Raw genomic sequence first — 25,486 nt, 5'->3', positions numbered from 1 at the left:
CGTCATGAAGGCAATCCAAAGAGTTCTTCGATGGAGAATTATGTCTTCAATGCAGGATATAGTCCCACTCTGCGTCCAGCGTATCCTTATAAAGCGGTGCGTCTGCAGAAAGCGGTGCGCAGCAGTCCCTGCGCGCTCATCCAACACTTCACCTGTGTGCGCAAAAGTCTCAGGAGCCTTTAATTTATTGGATACACAAAGCGGTGGACAAGTATTTCACTCCGGAGTAATTAATCACTCGGTCCATAACACTGAAGAGAGGACTGCTCTCTCCCTTTTCCTAACTCTTCTGTCTGAGGGCAGCAGAGGCTCGTTTTCAACGCCAGAGGCAGGACTCTCTAACTCTCATATGTGTTCAGGCCATGTCCCGCTCTAATTGGCTGCGAACCTGACCCTGTATTTTCTTTATAAGCCTATCAAAGGGTGGAGGAATGCTAGTCAAAATCACCTCAAAAAATGTGCCCGTCATGGTCACAAATAAAGGTTAGTCTTTCAAAAACGCTATTTGCAGCAGACCGTGAAGACAAGCTGACACGTGTAAGGCGATATGCAAAACATTTGACTAATTGCCAGTGTGTGTTGAATCGCAAAGCTCATTGGAACAGCTAATAAATAAAGCCCGGCGCTGCAATCAACAGGCAGGCATTGAGGAAATTCTTGTGAGACTCATAAATTAATCACTCTGATTTCCAAGGCTCCAAACGGAGATGTCGGCAAATTAATGAAAGGAATTATTCATAATATGTATATCCTCGGACTGTTCTTAATAAACATTGTTTTTGTAAGGATGGAGTAACAGTATTGCTCCGGGCCACTAATTATACAGAGGAGTAGAAGGAGGTTAAATAAGCTTGTTTCCCTAATAACCCCGCATCTTCCCGGAGTCAAACACCCACGTGGCTCTTTAAAGCTCATTCAAACTTTTAATGATGACAATAAATACATCCGGATCGTTACTGTATTTGCAATAAAGAAGGACAGAGTCGTTTATCACGGCTGTTTAAACAGAGGCATGCATTGTTAGCTTTAGATAATGTAAAGCCTTGTAACAAGAGGGCAGAGAGATCATTTAGATTGTGCCACTCTGCATCTCTTGTTCACTTATTTGCTGACATTCACGCAGATGAAAAACTACTTACAGGACTATCAGCCAGAAATAGCTTAATTTGGATAGATTATTTATATCCTGAGAGCCTAAAAATGTAGTTAGAAATAAACCAGCTGTGAGAGTCAGGAGAGGCGTGCACACACCTTTAATTCATTTTCTTACTCTTTAATTTCCCCTTAAAACTACTGAATCCACTATTTTATTTATAGGAACTTTGATTCACTTATAACAGAAAGATAAAATCAAAGCATTAAAAAATATTCTGTACAAAAAAAACCCATCCATTTTTAAAACCCCTAGAATGTACAAGGTGAAAGAAGGATACTGCAGTGACTCTGCAGCGATGGACATCGCAGCGTGCTGGCTGTTTCTCTGTCCTGCTAAATGTAAAAGGATAAATGATCCACAGCGAGTATGACCAAACACCAATTGTGCGTGTGGAGGCGGTTGAGATTTTACGCATCCCCATGACCGTTGATGAGGGATGGTGAGACAGCAACACGGCCTAGGAGTCCACTGATGTTTAATTTATGTGCCCTGTGATAACAGAGGAAAAAGAAGGACAAGAATGATGTTATCATGGGTCAGCAACAATGACACATTTCTCTTACTGTACAATTACTTCAAAGAATGTTTAATTGAGATTGGGGGCAAATCATGCTCATAAAGTAGCAAGTAATTTGTCAAAAAGGAAGATTGAGGGGAAATTGAAACAACAGACACATAATTTAAGAGAAAAATTAAATTTACATCAAACAAATCTAAGAATATTTCTTCTGCATCTTTGGGAGAATTCTGTGTGATGGCTGGTTGTAACACCAAGAATATAATGTCTCTTAGCATCTTAGTAGGTGAGATCTGCTATGATAGCCGACCTGAGAGACTGCTCCGGCTTCCACCTCTGCATAGTGTGGCTGTAGACGTGACCAGGATGTGGACCCTGACCCATGTTACCTGGAATATAAACAAAGTCACACCAGAAGATGCTAACACACACATACATTCAAACGTGTAAAAAAAGCTATGAGAATTAAGGAAAGAACGATAAATATGTTTTACTATGGTGAAGCTGCCTGTCAATACTTTGGCTATTGGGTTTTTAATAACAGATAAATGCAACTAAATTAAAGTTGTGACAGAAAAATGCGTTCACTCTTAAGGGCTAATTTGTTAAACAAATATACACATATATATATAACTGATCTCATTAATTATATTAGTGGATAATTGTGATAATGTGGCAATTTAAAACTACAGAATAGAGTGACTTACTTGATAAGGGATGAGGGACCAACTGTCCGGTCGTCATACGTTGGTTGTTTTTTTTCTTCTTGGCCTCTTTGCATGCTTTCCAGTTAATAAGGAACTGTCTGTTTAACTCATTAATTTCCCTTCCATTGAGAATTTCTACATAAAGAAAGAAAATGAAGGAAAATACATCTTAAAATTAAAATAAAACAGGGTGTATCTTTACTGTAATTAGCCTGGGTCAGTCAGATTAGGGTGCAAATGAGAAAGATCATGTATAATGTCTCACCGAGGTTTGTGCACACGGTTATCAGGCGGTCTCTGTACTTCGCTTTTTTGCACACAGGATTTCCGCTTAAGTCCATCTGAAGCAGCTGAGGCCAGAGGCTGAACACATCCTCCAACTCCTGAAAATACACACAAAAAGAAACTTGTGTTTTAACACTCATTATTAAGTGTGTCTCTAAAGTTATGCTCAGTTACTAAACAGGAAGAACTGGACAACTTTCTTTTAAACAAATATAATGCATTTTTATAATATGATTTCTAAAACACCAGGCCAACTTTAAAAGACTCGGTATGAGTGGATGTTAATGTGAAGTACAAGGGCCAAAGGAGGTGCATAAACAACACATCAGTCCATTTTAATAAACAGTGTCGCCGGTGTCATGTAACTACAAGTTTCCTCCTGGGGCGGTGTGAGGCTGGCTCCTCCAGCCAGTTGCCTGCAGTTGTATGTTTATCTAAAGGCACATTAATCCAAGCCTGGAAATATGAATACTCTCTGGACACGCTCTGATTGTTCATTGCCTTCCTGTCTTGGCCAAAGCGCTTCCACTTTTCCAGCTCGTGCTGCAATCAGTTCAGAGGGGACCCCTGAGCACGGCGCGCTCCCAGGCTTTGATAAATGATCGTGTCAGGGCCGTCACTCAGAAGGCCCTCACCGAAGAGCAGCCCAGCGCCAAATTGCCCCCCACGCGGGGGCGTGGAGAACAGCAGAGGCAGGATACTCACCGAGCTCGGCTGGCTCGCTCGCCTGGACTAATGATGGGCCAGTTATGAACCTGTATTTGACCAGGCCTTCGATTCCCCTGTCCTCTCTGCCCTGCACACAGCTAACGGCCTCCGAAGATGCTCCCCATTTGTCACCCTGGCTGACTGCCTGTCATAATCTATTTTAAAAAATCCATAATGTTTCTCTGGATTCAGAGCAAATGGCGCAAAAGAAGGGATTGATCCTTTGGAGTGCTGTCTTTGCAGGATCAATAGTGGCAGACGGGTTGTATAAATTAAAGGAGATATCTGCTAAAAATGACACGTGTACAGCAATTACCTGCATCAACAACTCAAAAGGAAATCACTCGCGTTAAGAAAAGTCGCCTCTGCAATGTAGTCAGTCATAAAAGTCATCAGCGTTATCAGTTAATATATCAATCTAAACAGAAAACATTCTGCCATCAGAGAGTGAGCAAAACAAAGCAGGTCATTTTTCAAAGGCGTGGTGAACATAAATCATCTCTTCTTCAGATGATTCTCCCGTAAAGTTCTGGAGGTTTAAGGTTCAAATAGAGGATTCTGAGGCAGGGAGGAAAAATCAGCCTCCCAAGGAAAGAGAGAAACTTGTGCTTGTTTAAAGCTGTCAGCGAGAAAAGTCTCGGGGGAATAGCTCGCTGATTTGTTGAATAATTCTGACCCTGTGCGAGTCATGGAGACTGGGAACCTATGGCGGGATTTGCAGGATTTGGTTCTTTAGAACCCTGTTCTCCATATCATTTCACACATGACTGCAGAAAGCTACGGAACAATGTTAATGCTGACCCGATCAACTAAAAGACGCTGTGTTGACTTTAATACTCCCTGTCATGCATAGTTGCAGTGATGCGGTGCTGTTTACTTTGACTGCAGCGCAGAGACTGCAGACAGTTTTTACTTCCATTAAGAAGTCTTAAATGGTTTTACAGATACTGTTAGTTGTTTACTTTACTGCTTTACTTACCTCAATATTGTGCAACTTATTGTCAGCAGCAGAAAACTGCTGGAGTTCCCTCAGCACAGTCAGGTCCTTGATGTCATCAATGTTGTTGTTATTGATATTCAGGACACAAAGAGATTCCTGTGCAACAATTCAGATTGCAGTTATTACAATGACACTGTATTACAATAGCACGTTTTTGTGGACTACTCTATATTAAATATGTAATAAAAACAAACAGAAAGAGTCAAAAAGATATATAACTATGAATTTGTTCTAGGCCCTCAAAGAATAACGACATAAACATACTTGCAGGAAACACGTTACAGCACCTTTATGTGTCCACAAAATAAATATGCACTTCAGATTAAGCACGTAGATTTGTTCCCCTTAAAGTGCACGCCTGAAGTACTAAGATCATGTCCGAATCCGACTCCACTCCGACTCGTGCCGTTGCTTAATATTCATTTAGGTTTGAAGTTCTATAATGGCACATTTATATACGCTGGAACTCTTTAAATTTGCACAGCAATTTCTTTAATTATCCAAACAAACCAGAAGCTGAGACTTTTGGTGTGTTTATCCATGGCCTGGGCGGTAAACGAAGTGAACGGACCTAACTGATTTGTCAGAGCAGAGAGAGCTACAGAGGTCTCTTTGACATCATCAAACCCGGCACAATACTGCTCTCACATAGATCACTGGCCTCTGAGAAATCGGAGATCTTTTCAACTGGATGTGATAACGTACAAAGTTGATACCATATATTTGTGTATAAAAAGAAAAAAAAAAGGCTTTCCTCTGACATTTTAAGTACTTAAAAATATATGATATTAAATGAAGAAATTCTTTAAAGAGTGTGAATCATCCTCCTTTTCACATGCTATCTTTTGTACAGAACAGTGTAAAAATAGGTCATACAGCCAGTGAGAGCAGAGTCCTGGGGTCAAAGAGCAACTTTTCCCCTGGCGCCAGCCTTTGGTTCTCCAGATGAAGCTCCTTCAGCTCACAGAGCTGCTCTAAACCCTCCACTACTGCAATCCTGTTTGTACCCAGATACCTACAGAGCAGGAGAACCACACACATGTTCAGACACACCTTAGACTTTAAATGATTTGCCAAGCACGGGAAAACAATCAGTTAAACTTGTGTACTCACAGTTTGGAGAGCTTCCGCAGATTGAAGAGATTGTCTATATGAGTGATGTTGTTGTTCTGCATGTACAGATGGGTGAGGTTGGACGCAAAGTCAAGGTTGCAAATTTGTGTTATCTGATTACCGTAAAGGTAAAGGACAGTGAGGTTTCTACACATGGAGAGATCACCCTGAAAATAGAATAAGTAATGGATTACAGAAGAAAGACACACAGAGATAACAAATCTCTGCATTAATAATGGCTACTTACAATATCCTCAATATTCTTGCTGGAAAAATGAAGGTGTGTCAGGGTCTTGAGATACTCTGCAAAGGAGAGGCCCCTTTTCTTTTTGAAGTGGTTTTTAGATTTAGCGATCAGATCTAGGGTCAGGCGCACCATGGTGGCTCGTCACAGACGCTGCTTCAGAGAGGATCCTTTTCAGCGTCAGCCAAGCATTCAGCGCACGGCAGAGCCCAGAGCTGTCTGTAAGGGAGAAAAACAGACACATGTGAGCTGATATACACCTTAGCAGGTGCACAAATATTCACCTGAATCTATACATTCCATATTACTTTAGCATTTGTAATTGCAAATGACAGGACAAGATTAACCTTTTACAGAAGTTTAAACGGCCTTAAACAGAATTGTCAATTAAAAATTAGGGATAATCGATGACAAAAGCATCATTATTCTCAAGGAAACTTGCTATGAGGCCAAAGGTTGGATGACCACTCAATTTATGTTGTAATTAGAGCAGTCAATTCCCAAAGCCGACTGAACAGAGCTTCTACTACTTCCTGTCACTCAGCACCCATGGGGCTTCATAATAATCCTCATCTGACATTGAGATATGAAAATTTGCAGTTTGGTTTTACTTTGCAAATAGGTATAATCATACATCAACTCTCCAGCTGCTAATTATACAGCAGTCAGTGTGTAAAGCCAAAATGTGATGGGTAGATAAAGGCAGTGAGACGTGACAGCAGGTCTTTTTCACACTTGATCTAAAGGCATCAGGCTGAGGTTATAGGAGACAGGAGACCCTGATCGATAGACCAGAGCTGAACTATGGACAGAAGCTATATGCTAACTGAACAGATACCGCTGGGCCTTCCCTCCTCAGGGACAAGGGGACAGCAGTTTATCACTGTCAAAGAAAGTGCGACAAACAAAGATGTCATAGTGCAGAACATGAGAGACAGGAAATACAGCTAATGCCAAAGTTAATGCAGACAGGGCAGCGAAAGGAAATGTGTTCCACACAGCTGGAGGAGGCCCAGAAAGATTCAATTGGGTGTTATAAAAAAACAAGGGCAATGATTTTCGGTGCATTACGATGACTACTTTAAAAGTTAGCTTAAAAGCTATCGTAAAACTGACGTTCACATTTAGCTTCAACGTGCATCTTTGTAAAGTAAATTTGGACACATAGAATAAAATAAAAGTTAATTACCTACCTCTGAAGCTCTTAATCAAAATTTAAATGCGACGTAGCAAAATAGTTTATGTTAGTTATTTAACAACCTAACCGCTACTTTACTGCTTTGTTTGTGACATCATGTTGCTATGGAAACCACGGAAGCAACGCGTCAGTTACTGAATCCGACGGGTCACAGAATTGGGTGCAACACCCGGCAAAGCGGAAGTAAACAATGAACTAATTATGATTAGTGGCATTTGGTTCCGTAAACTGTATTATTTGGGTTTGAATCAAACATTCAAAACTGGTATCGCCAGGAAAATAACAGTATCTGCTAAACCAGATACTGTATTAGATAATTCTAATTTGATTTATTCGTATTTTAATCATGAATTGTAAGTAAAAGCAAGAATAAGGGTTACAAATTAATTATGGTTGGGACAAAAATGAGTCATTCACCATATTCGTTTGTACTGTACAACCCAGTAATGGCTCTGAAAAAAGAATTGGTTACTATACATTAGGGATTTAACAGCAAAGTTACAAACTATATAAGGGTTAAGAGTCTTACACCGGCCTTAAGAAAAGCATATAACACAGACAACATACACCAAGCTAAGTGTATACTAGAATTTAATGCTGTTTTTAATTTGCAATCTTGCTTTCTTTTGTAGTAAGGTGACATTCCTAATCAGTCTCTTCTGCCAGTGACCCCTGCATTGCTAATCTATATTATGTCAAGACTTGAGTTTCCTGTTAGAGTGACTTGCTTCCACTTATGCAGGAGCACATGGTGGAAAGGAAGTGTAGCACCTCCAGCTTTCTTAGCTGGGATCAACTTCTTCACACATGGTTCCAGGCTTGTGGGGTCAATTCTTTTGAGAGCCAAACTAAACATAACATGTCCAGACCATAGCAGGGTCACTAGACCTTTAGGGCCTAAATATTGTAGTTATCCATTTCTATTTATCCTTGGCCGTATTAATCTGCTGCTCTCCTATCACCCAGTCCTTCACCCCTAATATTTCTGTGGACAGCAAAGCAGAAGGCATTCCACTGCAATCTGTGAAGCCCATTTTTTATCGTAATGGGGAACATACTTTGAAATTAGAGAATCGCTAAATGTTAAAAAAGTAAGCTAAAACACACAAGTAATGGATTTTTGGCTGCCCACAATTTGACTTGAATAGAATTTACATAAATGTTCCTAGTCCACATTTAGTCATGCATACAAATGTCCATCTGGTGATAATCACAATATTTACATGTCCAACGAGTTCAATATGTTTCACTGATTCTTAAATCACCAAGAAAGACCAAACAAGAGGTGAAACTATTTTAGAAAAGCATTCTCCAAATACTTCCTTAGCAGTGTGACAGTCATCCATGTAATACATTTAAATATCTGGCAAAAACATGAGCTATTCAGTAGACCGCATGTGCAGACAGCCTATTCAACAATTTCAGATTTTCTTAATTACGTTAAATATAATCTAATAAGTTTCCTATTCCTAAACCGCTATACTGAACACCCTGCAATTTAGGACAAGGCTTAAATAAAGGTTAAAGAAAATCATTATAAGAAGTGGTGCCAAAGCTCATGCACATGAGAAAAAACAGTCACCTCCTGGATCCCCCTGGGACTGTCTCCTCTGTGATACATGACATCAAAAATATACATTTAGCCATTACAATACCACAAAAAAAGACTTGACACAAACCCCGGCCAAACTGTCTGTCTGTAAAAAAAGGCAGACTGGGTGAGTGCCTGCTTCGATGGAGAGCAGACACGCTGGCTGAATAGACTCCAGTGTGCACGGCTTCTGTTTCTGCGCTGCATCACTGCCACACCAAACCTGACGAGCTGGCCGCTCTGCCGGAGTGTGTACCAACGAAAGCCAAACTGTGCGGGGAGTGACTCCGCAGAGACATCCCACACATGGCAGCCGATTCCCTTTGAGCCTATGCAGAGGTTAGAGTTTGTTGTTCCATTATGTAATGATGTGACGAGCGACACTTGAATGACTGACTGGTGTGGTCACATGTCGGGCTGCAGAAGAATACTAGCATGCAAAAATAATACTGCTAAATTAACAATATATGCACACAGAAAAGTGAAAGAAAAGTTAAGTAAAATATCCAACATTTAACCGGTGAATTGTTCAATTACCCAGACAAAAAGTAGTTCCTATTGCATATTACTGACTGCAATTAAAGTATATATAAGTATGAAATACCCAGACACACACAGCTTCCACTTATGCTTTATTTTTGTATGGGTCTTGGCTCTATGATCTGTAGTTCTAGGACATAAGAAGAAATTTAATAAAAAAGCACTCCCTAAAGAAATCACAGAGAATATTACCCTTAGCAGTTACAGATAAACCACTAAGTGCTCCACATGCACAAGAGATCCAGGTGAATTCCAAATCGTTGTTCAGTTTGAGTTTGCAGAGGTGTTGATTTGATTGAAGAGTTTGTCCTTGATGACTTGAGACATCAGGCCATGAATCGCCTCGATGGTTGTTTTGCAGCTGAAACAAACCAAAGTGCAAAATCGGTTAAATTGACCCAATGAAAACATGCAGCATACAGAGATGCTACATCTACAACGGTGTCAGTAAACTTCCAAGAACAGTAATTGGTAAAGATGTTTGTATCTAAGCTTCAGATATGGCTGAAGAGATTATTCGGTTTAGGTCGTCTGATGGTCAATTTGAATCATAGACATTTTTAATAATATTGCTGGAAAAGATAAAATAATGGAAAATGTTACAGTGCTTTAGGCTTTCTCTTGCTCTTTTAATAACATTACTTGTAAAAAAAACAGTTGGAAACTCAAAAGACTATAGATCATAAAATGAGTCATCAGTGGATCAACAGAAAACTAATCAGCACCTATTTTATCATCATTAACAAATTTGAATAATTCTCTTCTTTTTTTTATCATAATTAACTGAATCTCTTTTAGTTTCAAACACATTTTCAGAAATAAATCATTTAAAAAAGTCTCTCTGCATACGGTGATTGAGCTTTAATTGAGGAAATGACTCGCAAATTAATCAAGGATAAAAATAATGTTGGTTTCAGCCCTGATTCAAACGTTGAACAAAATTAAATGTCAATATTAGACAAAAAAAATTCCGTTATCAGCTTTTCATCATAACAGTGTTCAAGAAGATTAAAGTATTTGTGGAATGTTGCAGAAAACTATACATTTTATATGAGATAAAGATTAGTTTTAACATTATGGCAAAGTATCCTTAATAAATAAACTGAATCGCCAAATACTGCACCTGAAAGAATTTAAAAGTAAAAACACAAATATAAAGTAAGCAAAGGGGAAGCAGGCTGCTGCCAAAGAACTGAAAATATGTTGCCCAAAATACATTTATGTTTGCAGCCTCTTTTTCTGTAAGAAAAGGTTTACCTATCTCGTGTTGCTTTGGCCAGTTTGTCCTCAGACTTCCTGTCATGTGTGTCCAAGCCGAGCATGAAGCTGCCTCTGCCCAGCTGAGCCTCCGACTGCTCCAGCTTCTCCGACAGGTCAAACACCTGGCCCGTGGTGTAGTCCGAGTTCTGACCATCCAACAAACACACAGAAACCCATTCATGCACAATTTGCCATCAAAAGCCAGATAACAGATTTTTCACAAAGAAAGAGAATTTTGCAGAATGGCAACAAATCGGTCTAACAAGCTGGAGGACCACTCTGAGTCTTCTGGTGAATGAAAAGAAGTCGGGGGGGAAAGTTTGCTTAAGGTGAGGCCGTGTTTTTAGTGGAAAAGGTAATTAAAACACAATGACACAGGGGCCCCCGGCTAGGGCGACAGTGTAGCAACTGACAAAGCCTGTCACCCAAGGAGCAGCTCGTTCTTGACATGTAGTCAATTCATCTTCATCCAGAATGCCGGAGAGCTAACTGTTTGGATAAGCCTGATGCCTATTTAGACTGTTTAGTCAAGCTCGGGACAGAGTGACTGCATCCACAATGGGAATTCACATGAGGGGCTTTCAATCTTTAGAATGAACCGCGGGGGGAAGAGAGATGATCCATGGTGAACTACGGCAGCATCTGTATCACTGGAGCCGGGTCCAACTTTAACACTTATCTTCCTTTGCTAAAAAGTTAAATTAAGCTTATTAGTAAAATCAATAAACAGGGACTCCTGGCTACTACGCTGCAATAAATCACAACATCACAAGCGGGTGACCGCATGTCTCAATGAGTTATAGAGTAATAATTAACCATAAATCAAAATGTCAAACAATTAGCCAACATTTTGCTTTTTCTGAAGTTGCCTACATACCGTGAGGAGACTTGAGGAACTTAAGGTATTGACCCAATATTTATTCCAAAGGAGCTCCAGAAGCTTTCTGTCAAGGGAGGACTTGAAGTAAGTCACCTCCAGGGCGTAATACCTAAATAAAACAAATCAAAGAAAAAACATTAGCAGTATACAAGATACAGTCATATATTAATGTTCAACAATACATTTAACTTGATGTGTACTAGAAGTACTGTTTTATCTCATTTATATTATCTCATATATGGTAACAAAGAGAAAAATACTCACTGTTTACAGTGAACACCAAAGTCTTCAATCTTGTTCAAGGGGATTGTTTGATATTCTGAGGGTCCCTCATCAGGAGGCTTGTAACCCTGAAAATATAAAGAGGAAATGGAGAGAAATGACAACAAATAAAAAATCTTTCACACCAATATACACAGGTAAATACTACACTCATTAATTACTGTGAATATTAGGGCAATACAACTCAAATTCAAACTAAAATATGAACCAAAACAAACGTGCACATGAATCCTGTTACAGAACTAAAAGAAATACACAACTGGAACTATTAACAGATTTTCTGTACCTTAGGGTAGGTCCTGAAGGCGCCAAGGTTGACTTTCCCTGCAGAAATAGTCCGAGTGGGGTCGATCTGTAGGAAGCAAGATACAGTAGAACAGGAAAACAAAGTCAGGGGTCATACGAACCTCCAGGGACCACTCAAATCTGGCCACCAGGAGCCTTTTACTACGGCTGTCAGAGCGCTGAAAATACACACTTAATTATATGCCGCCCATGGCATTTAAACCAAAGGCTCAACGTAATGAAGTGTAAATAGCATATATGGTTGCAATAGCAAAATATTCATCAGACGGCTACAACTCATACATCAATAATCGTGCCCCCTTCTCGGTTACAAACACATGTACTTATACTGTCATACTTAGAAAGGAAGCATCTTACTTTCATGAGTTACAGTTAAATGGGGTGCAAGAAGAAATCAAGGCATTTAGCTTGAAATGAAAAATAACTTTTCCGCAGACTCACCACAACGGCCACAAACGGCTCCTGAAACTGCTGGTTGAGCATCTGAGTGCTGACATCGATGCCTGAGAGCCAGCATCCATAGCCAGGGTGACTGTGGTACCAGCCAATAGCGTTCTCCAGCCGGCCGACCTGGGGATTAGAGATGTAGGTTATTATTCAAGGAAATAAACCTTTATACAAAAGTAACAGTATACTGAGAAAATACAAATAGCGTTTAATTTTGTAATTTTTTTGGAGAACGAAAAAAAAAGCAGCAACATTAGAAAAGAAACTGTGTTTTACACAGTTATTAAGATATATAACAATTATATAAAAGTTATAACAATAATTGCATATTTCAATATCAGCTTATAGTGATATAGTCCATTTAAAAATCTGTTTTTATGGATAAAGTAACCAGGTAATAATGTTTGGTTTTGACTAAACCTGAAATTGAATCCCCCTTAAATTATAATTAAATATCCAAATTACCATATAGTATGTCCGCATTTTTGCTTAGCAACTTTGCCCATAATGGCCCAATGCAATAAAGGCTGATATAAATAGTTGTATTAATGGTCTAATATATATATATATATATATATATATATATATATATATCATTAATATTTATTTTTATATTGCCCAACCAATCACATTTAGGGTCAAAAATAATGTAGGTGTAATTCTATTCCACAATACAAATAACAAAGGGAGGTTTTTCTAGAACAGTTGAAGGAAATATGTTTTGAAATAAAATAAAATAAAAATATGGTTGGAATCATTTACATCATCAGAATTTGATGCATCATAAATCGTAACGTCAATATATTTTAACTCTGATATGCAGAGTTTAGTTACCCTTTTCTCAAATCTGTGAGATTCCCTTTAATCTAACCTGTTTAGCATTTTCAATGTAGGCAGCCATGTATTCATATGCTGCAGCCTGGGCGTTGACCCGGGTTTCTGTGCCCTCCACGGGCAAGGCAAAGCTGTCCATGATGATCATGGTTTCACCGTCCACCTTCCCCAGCATGAGGCCCATCACCTCCAGGTTACCCCCAGACCTGGCGTGCATCACCATCTTCAACAGGGCCAAGGCTGATATCTTGCAGTACTTGAAATAGTGATGACTATGGGTTTAAAGAAAGTCGTATATTTAATATCAAGAAGAGCAAGGATAGTTATTAAGATTACATTCATGAATACAAACAACAACCCGTTTGCTGGACTGCTGTTTACAAACAAACGGATATGCTAGTTTGTAGCCTATCAAGGGTGTTCGAACAACACACAGACGAGAAACATACGACACCAAGCATTTAGCTTAACAATCACATAAACACTTGACACTGATAACTAAATGCTACGTTATTGTCTTTTTACTTACTCCTTTGTCCATGGCTTCGCAGCGAGGATTTCTTGTTGTTGCTTTTTGTCATATTTGTAAATTTCATCTATGCTCTGTACTTCCTGCATGCTGTTTGTTAGCTCCCATGTTTTCTGAGCCGTGCTACTCCCTGCCATGATGAATTATCTAATCACAAAAAAAGTGAGTCGTCAATACCCCTACTTGTAAACAAATACGCGAAGAAATGTTGTATTTTTCCAAAGAGTTTGATACCGTAACAGGCCAAATGCCGACTCAGTCAGGGAGCCATGACAGTGAATCAAACCAATGTATCAAAGTGCGCTCGCAGGGGACGTTTATCCTAATTTTAAACAAATACACCGTCGATGTATTTGTATGTTACAGGGCATTTTTTGACATGAAAATGAAACCATATGTGACATTTTTAATCCACCTAAAGCGATTTTTATAGCAGTCAGCCCTCATTTAAAAATACAGCCACCCCTCTGACAGAAAACATGGTTTAGTCCTGGGAGGACTTCATCCAACCGCCGGGGATGTACTGCCATCTAGCGGCGCACGTAGGAAACAAGCTCATGAAGACTTTTTTCCCTTTCAAGTCTTTGGCCCTGCAATTATATGAATGGGGTTTAAGGTATTTGACGAATGACGACCAGACTGCAGCTTATGTTCATTAATAAAAAATGATGATATTTAAACAAAGCCCGCATGTCATGTACAAACGGCTTCTAGTTGGTACGTGAAAGCTAGCTTTTGTTGATATGTTAGCTAACTTGGTTACTTGATTTCTGCTGGAATTAATACAATTACAACACTTTCAGCAGCCAACGACGACAATTAATCAGAATAACTGAATCATTTTTCAACTATTATTCAGTGAATATGTCCGGCCTCTGATAAGTATTCTTTATTTCAGACTTCCGTGTTTGCTAGCCTCTATCAGGGGAACCTGTGTGTCATGGTTACCCATAGCAACATAATGATGCTTTGCGCCATGTTGACACTTTTAGACATGAGCGTGTGTCAGGTTTTAGTCTTTAAAGGCAAACTATCTATTAATTATCAATTGATTATAAATAATATTACATTTGATATTGTTATGAATGACTTCTGTGGACTTATCTACACATTCGAAGGTAGGAAAGATATATAATCATTTAAGTGTGATACACCATTCACATTGCCAATCGAGATACGTTAATGATCAATTCTTGGATGACTAGTTGTTACAATAGAGCAAATATATTGAATGATTTACTGTAATATTTAAATGTTGTCTACTTTGAAGGGCTGGTAATATAAACAGCATTGGTGGACATGCCTCCAGCATCAGCAGCACAGGGAATATCCTCTAATGCAGACACAGGTATTATATACGCCTCTGATACAGGGTAGGTTATATTATTTGAGTATAGTGTTATGTAGACATCTTATATGTTTTATACTTTGCAGGTTTGGGCTTAAGCTTGCCGCTTGGAACAGGCTATGAAAGGAGGAAAAATCAACTAAAGCAGGAGCTTCAGTTGGACTACAAACAATATGTTGCCACGGTCTGTAGATGTGTTTTTAAATGATAATTTCAAAATGTTAAGACATATATTGTATTTTGCTGACTCATTATCCTGTTCTTTCTTCCTCCAGAAGAAGGACCTGCAAGCAAGGGAACCTCGTCCACAACCCCAGGGTCTCTCCCTACCTATTGATGACAAGATATCAGTTCAGGTGTGTGCATGTGTGTCTGAGGGGTTACTTCTTTGAGCACACTTATGTGTGTGTAGAATCCTTTGTGTGATATAACAGGAGCCAGGTAACTCTTCATTGTCATCGAGTTGGACTTGATTTACTGCAGAGCCTGCATTTAAGCTGATATGACTGCACAGTGTTTTGTTTGTCATAGCAACTGTACTGTATTGCTTGCTAGTGCTTTCAGCCTAATTAAAGCTTACTATCAAAATGCTGAAGGGTTCCTTAATGTGTGCATGTGGCCCAGTGGCCTAATGGATAAGGCATCAGCCTCCGGAGCTGGGGATTGTGGGTTCGAGTCCCACCTGGGTCGATTTAATCACATTTACATATAAAGGATGATTGAAGTTTATGGAGACATTACGTTCTAAAGTCCATCTGTGTCTGATTGTGGGCTGATCAAAACATTGAAACAATATCCTGTGGATGATTAATCCACCTCTTACAAGAAATTGAACCCATGTAGTGGACAAAAGGATCTGAGATGTCTTCTGTATATTGCTGGCCTTGTAAATGTAGTTTGATTGTTATATGTTATGTGAGTGTTGAGTTAGATTAGAAAGATGAGAGACTTTACTTTGATTTTGTTTCTCTCACAGGAAAAACTACGAGAGGAGAGGAATAAAGAATACAACCTCTTCTTACAGAAACAAGCTCAAAACAGAAGCTTAAGGAGGGGTGTAGCTGCTGTCACTACAAAGGTCATACGAATAATCAATGAACAAACATGCAAATTGATAGTTAAATTTTTTTACAAGATAATTGCAGTTCTGCTTTCACTCAAAACAAATTAAAAGTTTAACGTATATCTTTTTTTTTCACATTTTCACTTTCAGCCTGGGCATGTCCAAGCGTTAGATGCTGTGTCCATTCCCTCTCCAGCCTCTCCTCTGCTGATCCCCAACATGCATACAAATTATCACCCTCCTCCCCGGGAGCGCCCTACATCCAGAAGAGATGCAGCCACTCTGACTGAGGCAGTGGATAATGGAAACAGGACAGGGACTTGGGTTTCAGGCCACAGGGGACGAAGGCGATGGCAACTCATCAGACCAAAGGAGCCGTATAGCTCCGAGGAGGAGTTTAACACTGACAAAGAGGAGGAGTTGGAGGTCAGACTCAGGAGGAGGCAAGACAGACACACTCCTGATTACAAGGAGGAGAGGAGGACAAGAGAGCACAGAGCTAACAGGTAATTCTCTGTAGTGTGATTTTAATTTGGCCGGAGGTATTATTTTTTCGGGGTTGTCCGTCTGTTCGCCCGTCCCATTCTTGCGAACACAATATCTTAGAAATGCCTTGAGGGAATTTCTTCAAATTTGTCACAATTGTCCTCATGGACTCAAGAATGAACTGATTAGATTTTGTTGGTCAAAGGTCAAAGGTCACTGTGATCTCACGTCCATCCCATGCTTGTGAACACAATATCTCAGGAATGCCTTGAAGGAATTTCTTAAAATTTTGCACAAACATCTACTTGGAGTCAAGGATGAACTGAGTAGATTTTGGTGGTCAAAGCTCAAAGGTCAAGGTCAACTGTGACCTCACAAAACACATTTGTGGCCATAACTCAAGAATTCATACTCTTACTTATGACATTTCAAACAAATTTCACACAATAGGTTTAAAATGATGAAGTGATGACATTTTATACCCAAAAGCTGAAAGGTCAACTTCACTGTGACAGCATAATGCTTCATATTGTCACTCCAATCCAATTCTTATTGATTTAGACCCCAAGCTACTTGTATGAATCCACCCTTTTCACTTCCTCTCACTGGATGACAACCAGGACAGGGGGCCTCCTGTTCCTCTGGTGATCCACAACAAGCTCTTTGATCTTGTTAATATTGAACTTAAGGGGATGATAATTGCATCATGTGTCAGTACTCTACTCTAAGTGAGGGCAGCAGATTTCTCACTCCTAGTTTTTACACCATTGTCAGAAGGTCAGGTATGATAAATCCTCTTTACCTACCATGTCTCTCTTATTTGCAGAGCTCCTCCGGACACAAAGGAGGTGGAGGCCCCTGGTGTTCATGACCAGAATAACAATCAACGGTTTGGGGAGTCAGTGTAAGACAAGATTCATTATGAGATTTTTAGTGCTGAAACAGAATTATCCTTGATTGCAACAGTATGCACATGCAGAGCTGGACATGGAGAGTCACATAAATATTCCCAATCAATAAAGAAATCTGATTGAATGAGCCGACACAGGGTAACAAAAGACATGTATAGATCATTCCTGCCATATGCAATTAATGCTCTTCAGCACTTCTCTTACTAAGCTGTTGTTTCATTGTTTCCTGTTATGCCATTACACTGAGCCACTCTGAGTAAGCTGTTAACATGTAGAGCCGTGATGGAGGGATGAGTCTTGGCCCAGCTCCAGGCACACAATTTACTCAACCCGGTTTTATCAGAGGAGCTGGATTGATTTGAGCGCAAGGCTTCACTCCCTTTCTCTGAGAACACAAAGCTGTGCATGCAAACAGTGAGCTTGTGTGTGATATAACACGGTAGCAGGGCGTGGCTCAGGGGAACTGATAGCTGTGCTGTAAACCTTATATCCTGCCTGTAATTGGATGAGTCTTGTGGAGTGTCAGGATCTGTCTGTCTGTGTTAAACAGTCTCCAAATGCCAGACAGAATGAGGACGGCTGCAAGATCTAGACCTGCTACCAGTCGGGATGAAGCCGAGTTTGCTACTGGGTTAATGATTGGTAAATACTATTCTTAATGCATGAATTTGTCCAATTTTAAACATCATAACTGACAGCTGTTGTACGTTCTATTGTCCTGCAGGAAGAGCAGAAGAGCAGACGGCATCCCAGCTGAGGAAAGAGCAGTATAAGCAAGAGCTGCTGCAACAAATCGCTGAACGGCAGAGGAACAAGATCAGGTGAGTGTTTATTCACTTCATCAACATTTTGAGTTGTTTCTGTGGCACTTTAACAAGACACAAAGGATGGGATGCTTTTTTTTTTTCAGGGAGAAGACGCTTGGGCTGAGGGTTGCTGTCACCGGAGCAACAGACCCAGAGAAAGAGGTACAGCAGGATGGCAAGAACAGTCTAAAAGTGACTCTTAAAATATATCATCTTACTTAGTCATCACTCAGCACAGCATTTTTTGCTGTATGTCAAAAAAAAAAAAAAATCTTCTTCTCTTTTGCATGATGGATCCTCTCTTCCAGCCTGACCGCATCACGCACTTTAGTGGTGTAAATCAGCGCTATAACAACAGAAAACAAGACATCTCCTCCAAGCATGGAATAGATCTGGAGCCCAGAGGAAAGCACCCAAATCCGAGGCCTGGAGATGACAAACCCACTGAGCACCGAGAACGTAAAGCCTCCTCCGGAAATTCCCAAGTGGACTTCAGTCAGCTGACAGGTACAACAGTGTCTGGGTCGGGTACAAGGGCAGCACAAGGTGTTCCCTCGCTGGACTACTTTAACGAGGACTACCACAGGGACTTCTCAAACACGCTGGGAGAGGTGGCCGTGCCGAGGTAGCTAATTGTTTCTTTGTATTCCCGTTTATGTCATGAAACAACTCTGCTGTAAATTCATTGTTTTTGTGGGGTTTTTTAACTTTTCAGGGTTGCTGCTGTTCCTCCGCCTGTTCCTCCCGCTGTAATGGATCATTACAAGACTCCTCATGATGCAGCCTATTACTACTATGGAACCAGGAATCCATTAGATCCCAATCTTCAACACTATCAGAGTACAGTGTTACAACATTCTCTATTTAAAATGGGGGTTTTCCTTACATGGGAGTTACTTACATTGGTTTAAATAAACTCCCAGACATCTCATAGTCTTGTAGAGAACATTACCATTTATTATAGAGCCACTCTATCACCACATTTACAGCTAAGAGGACTTGACATAGTAGTTCATAAATCTGATTTTACAGCAGAATTGATTATATTGCTAAGAGGATATACAGTTTATTGTTCATCAGATGCAGATTGATCCAGCTTCATCCAGCTGGTCTGCTTGGATACAGTCATTTCTTTCCATTTTAATTATTGCAGCAACTTTTCTGCCCCTTAATGAAAAAAAAGCTGGCAGACAGATGCAGCTCTTAATTCTGTTTGTATTTAACATCTTGTTTGATAGATGGCGCACCTGACAGGGAGCATCAATCTGGCAGTTTCCACAGCCCTCTTCAAAGAGCACCTCCTCTCAGACGCAGGGACCGCACAGAGTCAGTGATCATCCCACCACCTTAATCTTCACAATTAATTGACTCAGTGTGTGATAGCTTTAGTATATTGCAGAAGAGGGCCTCACTGCTGTCTGTCAGTACCCCCTGTAAATGTACCTCTTCGTCATTTGTCATCTCTTTGCTTATAGAGTAACTGATCACAGAGCGTCTCCGCTGATAATAGGAGAGGCTCCTCCAGACAAGTCCAAGCAGAGGAGAGAGAGTACGCAGAGCTACCAAGAAGCACTCAGACAGCAGGTATGATGTCAGAGCCAATGCTTTACAAACTAACTAACATCACAAGGCAGGTATGACAGTTTGTGACCGAGAAGTGTTTGGGGCCGTCTTGAGATACGAGCAAAACTGGCAGACAGACACCAACTTTTGAAACATCCTGCCTTTCTTGTGTCCAGATTAAAGACAGAGAGGAGCGTAAAAGACGAGAGAAAGAAGAGAAGGAGCGTTATGATGCCAAGATAGAAGCCGAGCTGATGGCGTACAACCCCTGGGGGAGAAGTGGGGGAGGCGCTCCGATTAAAGACCAAAACGGCAATCTTGTTAGTAAGTTGGCTTTCACTTCTTCGTTTTAATGAGGGGCTGCCAAACCTGAGATGCTTTTTATCTTCAAATGACTTAAGATAAACACTAATACAGCATATTGAAGCTAACTATAAATGTCTCCTTGTGGTAAGGTAACCTGACGCAAATGCACAGGATCAACGAGGAGTCGTATAGGAATCATGTCCCCAGGGACAGCGGACATACACAAAGCTATTTGGTGAGGAATGGACACACTCCTCGCGGTGAAGCCAGGGCTCCTCTCTCCCATCAACTGTCAGGTAGATTTCAGTGTTGACGGATGATCTGTGCATTTATGTGCATTTGTTAGAGCACTGTATACCATGCGATCTTTTAAAGATGAATCACCTGGTGTCTCACTTTGCTTTGCAGGTTTCACTGAGGAAGGATACAAAGGAGAGCTGAAAAAACAAGTAGGTCCTGGGGAGGAAACTGCTTGGAAGGCATGAATGAAACAAAACATGATGTCTTTTCTAAACTATGTAAACTTTTTATCGGTTACGAGTGCAAATTAACCTCGTCTTGACCACCAGATAGAGGAAAAGAAGCGAAAACAGGAAGAGGAGCGAGAACGCATGAGGCTTGAGGAGGAGAAAGAAGAGAAGAGGCTGGAGGACCAGAGGGCTTGCATTCAGCGGGAATACGAGGAGGAGCAAAGGAAGCAAAAGAAGGTAGATGTGAGGAGTTCATCATCTGTCAGTTAATGGGGTCTCCTCATGCCGGGCTTGCGATTAAGAACAGTTTTTCTTTACTCTGCAGCAAAGGCAGGAAAACCAAAACTGGATCCATGAACATAAAACACAAACCCAGAGAGAAAAGAGGACGAGAAGGGAAGAAGAGATGAGGATGAAAGAACCTGATAGCGCCAGAGGCAGAGAGGAGAAAATGACGCTGTTTTACGAGGTACAGTACGCCTGAGAAGTCATGGGCAGTGTACAATGCAGCTTTGTTGAACATTGAGTGATGTGATCCTGCTTGTGCTGCGTGCAGAGAGAGCCGTCTCCTCCCATCCCAACCTTGCGGAAGAAGCAGACGAATCTCGTGACATCCAGACCTCCCTCTGTTGTGAGCCAACTCTCCTCCAGGACTGTAAGTCACTGAGTTACACATGCATGTAATATTTTTAAATTAACGCTGTTTGGATGTAAATCTAGAATTAAAATGCTCACATTTCCAGGAACGATCTGTGTCGGCACCAAGCTACCGAAACGTCCCTGCAAATGTACAAGGTAAGGTTTCGACCTTACCTCCAATTAACATATCAACACCTGGCTTCTTGTAAGTCGTACATTTTGTCCTGTGCTTGCTTCAGACAATCAGCAGGAAGTGTTTCGAGAGCTGTCGGCTCTCCGTAGGTACCTGAGGAAAGAGCAGAGACAACTGGAGGTTCAGCTCGGCCAGACAGATCGCCAGGACGGTCGCTACTCTCCCCCCAGCAGGTAACACACTCCCCTGAGCAGCAGGGTAATTTGCGAAGGTGTAGCACACCCAGAATTAATTAGATTTGATCATTTACTTCCTGGCTTAAAAAATAGTCATTTAGAGAACTTATTAGACGTGCTCTACCCCTTAAGGTCCAATTTCACCTAATACAGCCCACGATGCATGAAGGTGAAGACACAATACTAATCCGGTCGCGTTAAATGGCAAATTTGATTTGCTATTAGTATTTAAGGAGGTTTTTCTCGCGCTCCGAGCTAATGGAGGTCAAATTGGCTATCTTCTAATCTCCATCCAGATTTGTTTCAGAGGCTCATTATGGCAGTAATGTCACAGAGTGCTCCCTAAAGGGAAATGTTCTTTTCACCTGTCTTTGCCTCGGAAGGCCAGAAAGCCGCTGAACACGTCAGCACGACATTTTGCTACTTTGGACCCGCTCTAAACGAACTGAAAAACATGTAACTTTGTATGTACAGTCAGGAATGTCCGACAAGCTAAAATATCTGCTTCTATTCAATAAGTTTGTTGCAAATGATCAGAGGAAAAGCTTTGAAATGCTGCCAGTTTCACAGCTTTCCTTTGCTTCCAATATAAGCTGCTTACACAGACGCCTCAAGCTTCAGGCCTCACGAAAGCATTTGGAAACGCTTAACACACACACACAAACCAGGTGTTGTGTCCTTACTATTTTTAAGCAATACTCACTTAATGCCTTTAGAATTGAGCCGCAATTACAGGGGCCATTGTATCAAGTGGAACTGCATGCTGTCATGTTGCATTTTGAATGTGCTAGCGTGCTCTCCTTTGCTCAGGCCCAGAGGTCGACCCAGGGTGAACGCCTTTGAATCGCCGCACACACAAGCTGCTCAGCCTTCAATCAGGAGTCCTTCTTCTGGTGCTGCACGTGTTCATATGCAAAATATCAGGGAGTTCAACCAGCTGAAATACAGAGGTAATACCAGACACTGATCGGACGTTGGTTTCATTTTATAGCAAGTAACTTTTTCTTGCAGCTTTAATCACTTCAGATCACTGCAAAAAACGCACCCTTAGTGGGTTTAATGAGCGATCTGTGTGTGATCCCGCAGTATCATGAGCAGAGACCCTCTGCCTGCCGGTGAGTGTTAATTATTTCTCTATGACCCAGAGGTAACAAAGTATTCACAGCTGCAAGAAGAGGTCGTACAACGCGCTGAGAAACTACATTAAAAGTTTTTGCTACTTTTTCGTGAAAGTGAAATATCGCTTCATGTTACTTCTATCGCTCGTATCGTAGCGGTGTACTTAAGATCATCTTTGGCGACAAATTCCATTTATCTGAAACCAATTGGACGCTGCTTACTCTGCGTCTGCTCTCTCGCTCTATTTTTCCAACTTTAAAAAGCGATACCGTCGTGTAATTGCTTTGGTCGTGGCGTTGATGAAAGGTCACGATGAGGATGAGGATCACCGCTTTAGACTTTCCAAAGTCTGTCTCCCTCTAGCCACACTGAAACTTTAATCTTGTGAGACCACCGTACACAAAAAGGCAGCTTGGCAGCATAAACAGAGAATTTATTGCAAGCGACCAAGGAAATGGCTTTGGACGTGTTCCCAGACTGAGCTAATGCAGGGGTCTGTGAGACGCTCAGAGCCCCGGCTTGTTAGAACCAAGAAAAAAGACAGAAATGCTACTTTGTGAGCAATTAACAAAATCACTTATCAAACTTCCACATATTTGTAACGGATGTATACGACCTTACATCTGAAAGCTGCATTAGATATATTCTGTGCAGTCAAACATTGATGGGTATAGTGGGAAGTGTAGCCAGTCTGCAGGGCTGAGTCACAACCAAAGTGCTGTTTCAGAGAGCGGAGCATTTGCAATTACTCTAAAAGATATATAAATTGTTAGTTTCTCTTTTAAATATGACCTTAAGTCTGAGACACTACCTTTCCTGTATTTGTCAGACACAGCCTCTCGAAAAGAAGTCCGCCACATGTACCCTGACCCTCCCACTGATGCACAGAGTCTGGACATCCAGCAGCAGGCTCTTCTTCGAGAACAACAGCGTGAAAACAGGCTCATGAAGAGAGAGGAAGAGCGCGGTCAGTGAGCAGACAACGTACGCAAACTTCTCAGACTGTTGTGCTCTTTAACTCATTGCTCCGTGTTTCATTTCAGACTTTTTGGACCAGGATCTGAACCACTATCGTCCTGTAAGTGATGACAAAAAGCATCTAGCATTGTGTGTGTGTCTGCTCCTGTTAAGGGAAAGTGTTGAATTGGTGCCTGTGTGTGTTTATTCCTTCTTTCAGAGGAACATACCTGGACGCTTCCTGCACAGAGACTCCATATTGCCGTCTCAGAGTGCTTTTATTGGTAAGCCGAGCTAAACACTGCCGTTTGTTAAAATGTCTGTTTCTTTCAAGTTTAAAGAAAGTGTTTACATCAGTGGGAACACAATGTGCTTTGGGCCTTTTTTTTTCTAAGGCTTCAGTCATTTTCCACAAAAGGTGACATGGCTTGGGAGGTCAGCTACATACTCTGTCACAATGCCACACCAAAACAGCCTCGCTGCCAGGCTAATTTAGCTCTTTGTGTCCGCGCCAGGATAATTGTAGCACACGCCAGCCTGTGTCTCTGTGTTGCAGCTGCTGCCAGCGCTGGGCGCAAGGCGCACAGGCCAGCTGCAGGGTGGTGATAGAACAGTGCCAGCCGCTGGGAATGAGAAATTGTTGAAAAGCCTGGTGCAGAAAGGGAGGCGATCGAGTGCTTTTCCATGGCGTGCCCTTTTAGCAGAAGGTTTTGCAGGATGGAATGATTTTCATATGACACGTTTAAGGTCCCTAATCTTTGCTGGGCTTTGTCAGATGTTTACAGTGGGGATGCAAGTGAAGAGCGGGCTCATCGGCAGAGATCTCGTCAATCATCTGCAGGGAGTACAGCCCCTCGGAGGAGACATGGCTATGATGTATGCTGCTGATCAGTAAAGTCAGACTAACTACAACTATTACACAAGTACCCTTTGTTATCTGATAGTACAACCTTGATTAAAAGTGGATCTCACCCTCTGATCTCTTCTTGTGTTGTCCAGGAGGTGGCGCTGTCCACGGATCAGCCAGATGCTCAGTCTTTGCATTCAGTGACCAGTTTGAACCTTGACTCTAAAGTCAGACCCCACAACCAGCGCCACATCACAAGACAAGACACTCGCACTGGTGATCACAAGAGCAGATCAGGTGAGAGGAAGCATTTTACATTTGAGGTATTTAAACTAACTGCGTGCTGATTAAACAAAAGCATTTTTCCACAGCCTCTTTCCAAAGCTTTGTCACCTTTTCAAGAAAAACGAGACAGATGTAAAAATATTATAAACAATTTTAATGTAAAAAAATAATGATGCATGTTGAATTTGAGCATCCTTTTATTTTCAAATGCCTAAAGATATGTTTGATGGATAACCTTCTGTACCCTCCAGAGGGGCCGCATGGCGATGAAGCGGATGCCTTATCTCTGCGCTCTGCCCTCGAGAGGCGCGTCTCTGTTGATACAGTTGCCACAGAGCCCTGGCTGCGGCCCGGCACGTCGGATGCTGTGAAAGGGAGAGGAGGCTGCAGGGAGAGACCTAACAGTAGGATAGATGCTCCACCGTGGCTGACACACCGCGTCACATAGCTTTTATTTCTTCATTTATGTGTCCAAGAAAACCCCTTTTGTTTGGATGTAGTTCGTGGTGCTACTGTGAACAAACATTGCTCTTGTAATTAGCTGGATTATGTAGCTTCAACAGCCATGAATGTCTTGTGTAATGTTATTTTACACAATTTTTAATTGTTACTTTTATCCACTAGTTTGGCCTCAGCAAGAAAAGTGCACTTTGAACCCTGCAGATTAGATTCAGCCCATGAAGTAAGATGCATTATCTGTGAATGCACATAAATAAATGT

At 41.1% G+C, this 25,486-nt stretch overlaps 3 protein-coding genes and 1 non-coding gene across 4 annotated transcripts; 2 read left to right on the top strand and 2 right to left on the bottom strand.

The window, feature by feature from the left end:
- Positions 1–1,289: 1,289 nt before the first annotated feature.
- ppp1r42 (protein phosphatase 1, regulatory subunit 42) lies at positions 1,290–5,865 on the bottom strand. The gene is made up of 8 exons (XM_069667275.1): positions 5,734–5,865; positions 5,487–5,653; positions 5,250–5,388; positions 4,353–4,469; positions 2,646–2,763; positions 2,381–2,515; positions 1,984–2,062; positions 1,290–1,645 (listed from the first exon to the last, which is right to left on the bottom strand). The coding sequence occupies exons 1-8, from the start codon at positions 5,863–5,865 to the stop codon at positions 1,564–1,566; spliced, it is 969 nt and encodes a 322-aa protein (XP_069523376.1). The 3' UTR covers positions 1,290–1,563.
- A 3,273-nt stretch (positions 5,866–9,138) lies between these two features.
- Positions 9,139–13,872, bottom strand: cops5 (COP9 signalosome subunit 5). Its single transcript, XM_069667274.1, has 8 exons — positions 13,598–13,872; positions 13,106–13,340; positions 12,229–12,357; positions 11,768–11,833; positions 11,464–11,549; positions 11,197–11,308; positions 10,317–10,465; positions 9,139–9,420 (listed from the first exon to the last, which is right to left on the bottom strand). Exons 1-8 carry the CDS (start codon positions 13,732–13,734, stop codon positions 9,324–9,326), a joined length of 1,011 nt encoding a protein of 336 aa, XP_069523375.1. The 5' UTR covers positions 13,735–13,872; the 3' UTR covers positions 9,139–9,323.
- A 1,024-nt stretch (positions 13,873–14,896) lies between these two features.
- On the top strand, positions 14,897–25,395 carry LOC138596271 (centrosome and spindle pole associated protein 1). Its single transcript, XM_069667898.1, has 25 exons — positions 14,897–14,945; positions 15,032–15,129; positions 15,221–15,301; positions 15,922–16,023; positions 16,159–16,514; positions 17,956–18,047; positions 18,130–18,226; positions 18,316–18,373; positions 18,520–18,836; positions 18,927–19,051; positions 19,450–19,537; positions 19,687–19,795; positions 19,951–20,098; positions 20,230–20,376; positions 20,489–20,529; positions 20,650–20,787; positions 20,876–21,019; positions 21,107–21,205; positions 21,294–21,345; positions 21,429–21,555; positions 22,369–22,508; positions 23,507–23,644; positions 23,721–23,755; positions 24,634–24,778; positions 25,018–25,395. The coding sequence occupies exons 1-25, from the start codon at positions 14,897–14,899 to the stop codon at positions 25,212–25,214; spliced, it is 3,123 nt and encodes a 1,040-aa protein (XP_069523999.1). The 3' UTR covers positions 25,215–25,395.
- trnar-ccg (transfer RNA arginine (anticodon CCG)) lies at positions 15,563–15,635 on the top strand. The gene has a single exon. It is a non-coding gene; the product is annotated as a tRNA-Arg (tRNA).
- Positions 25,396–25,486: the final 91 nt, after the last annotated feature.

This window comes from Semicossyphus pulcher, unplaced genomic scaffold, assembly GCF_022749685.1.
Source record: "Semicossyphus pulcher isolate SPU_LCO1_2020_fin unplaced genomic scaffold, fSemPul1.0.p SCAF_18, whole genome shotgun sequence".
Lineage (NCBI taxonomy): Eukaryota > Metazoa > Chordata > Actinopteri > Labriformes > Labridae > Semicossyphus > Semicossyphus pulcher.
Note: the sequence above shows the minus strand (reverse complement) of the source record. Positions and strands in the feature narration are given on the sequence as shown.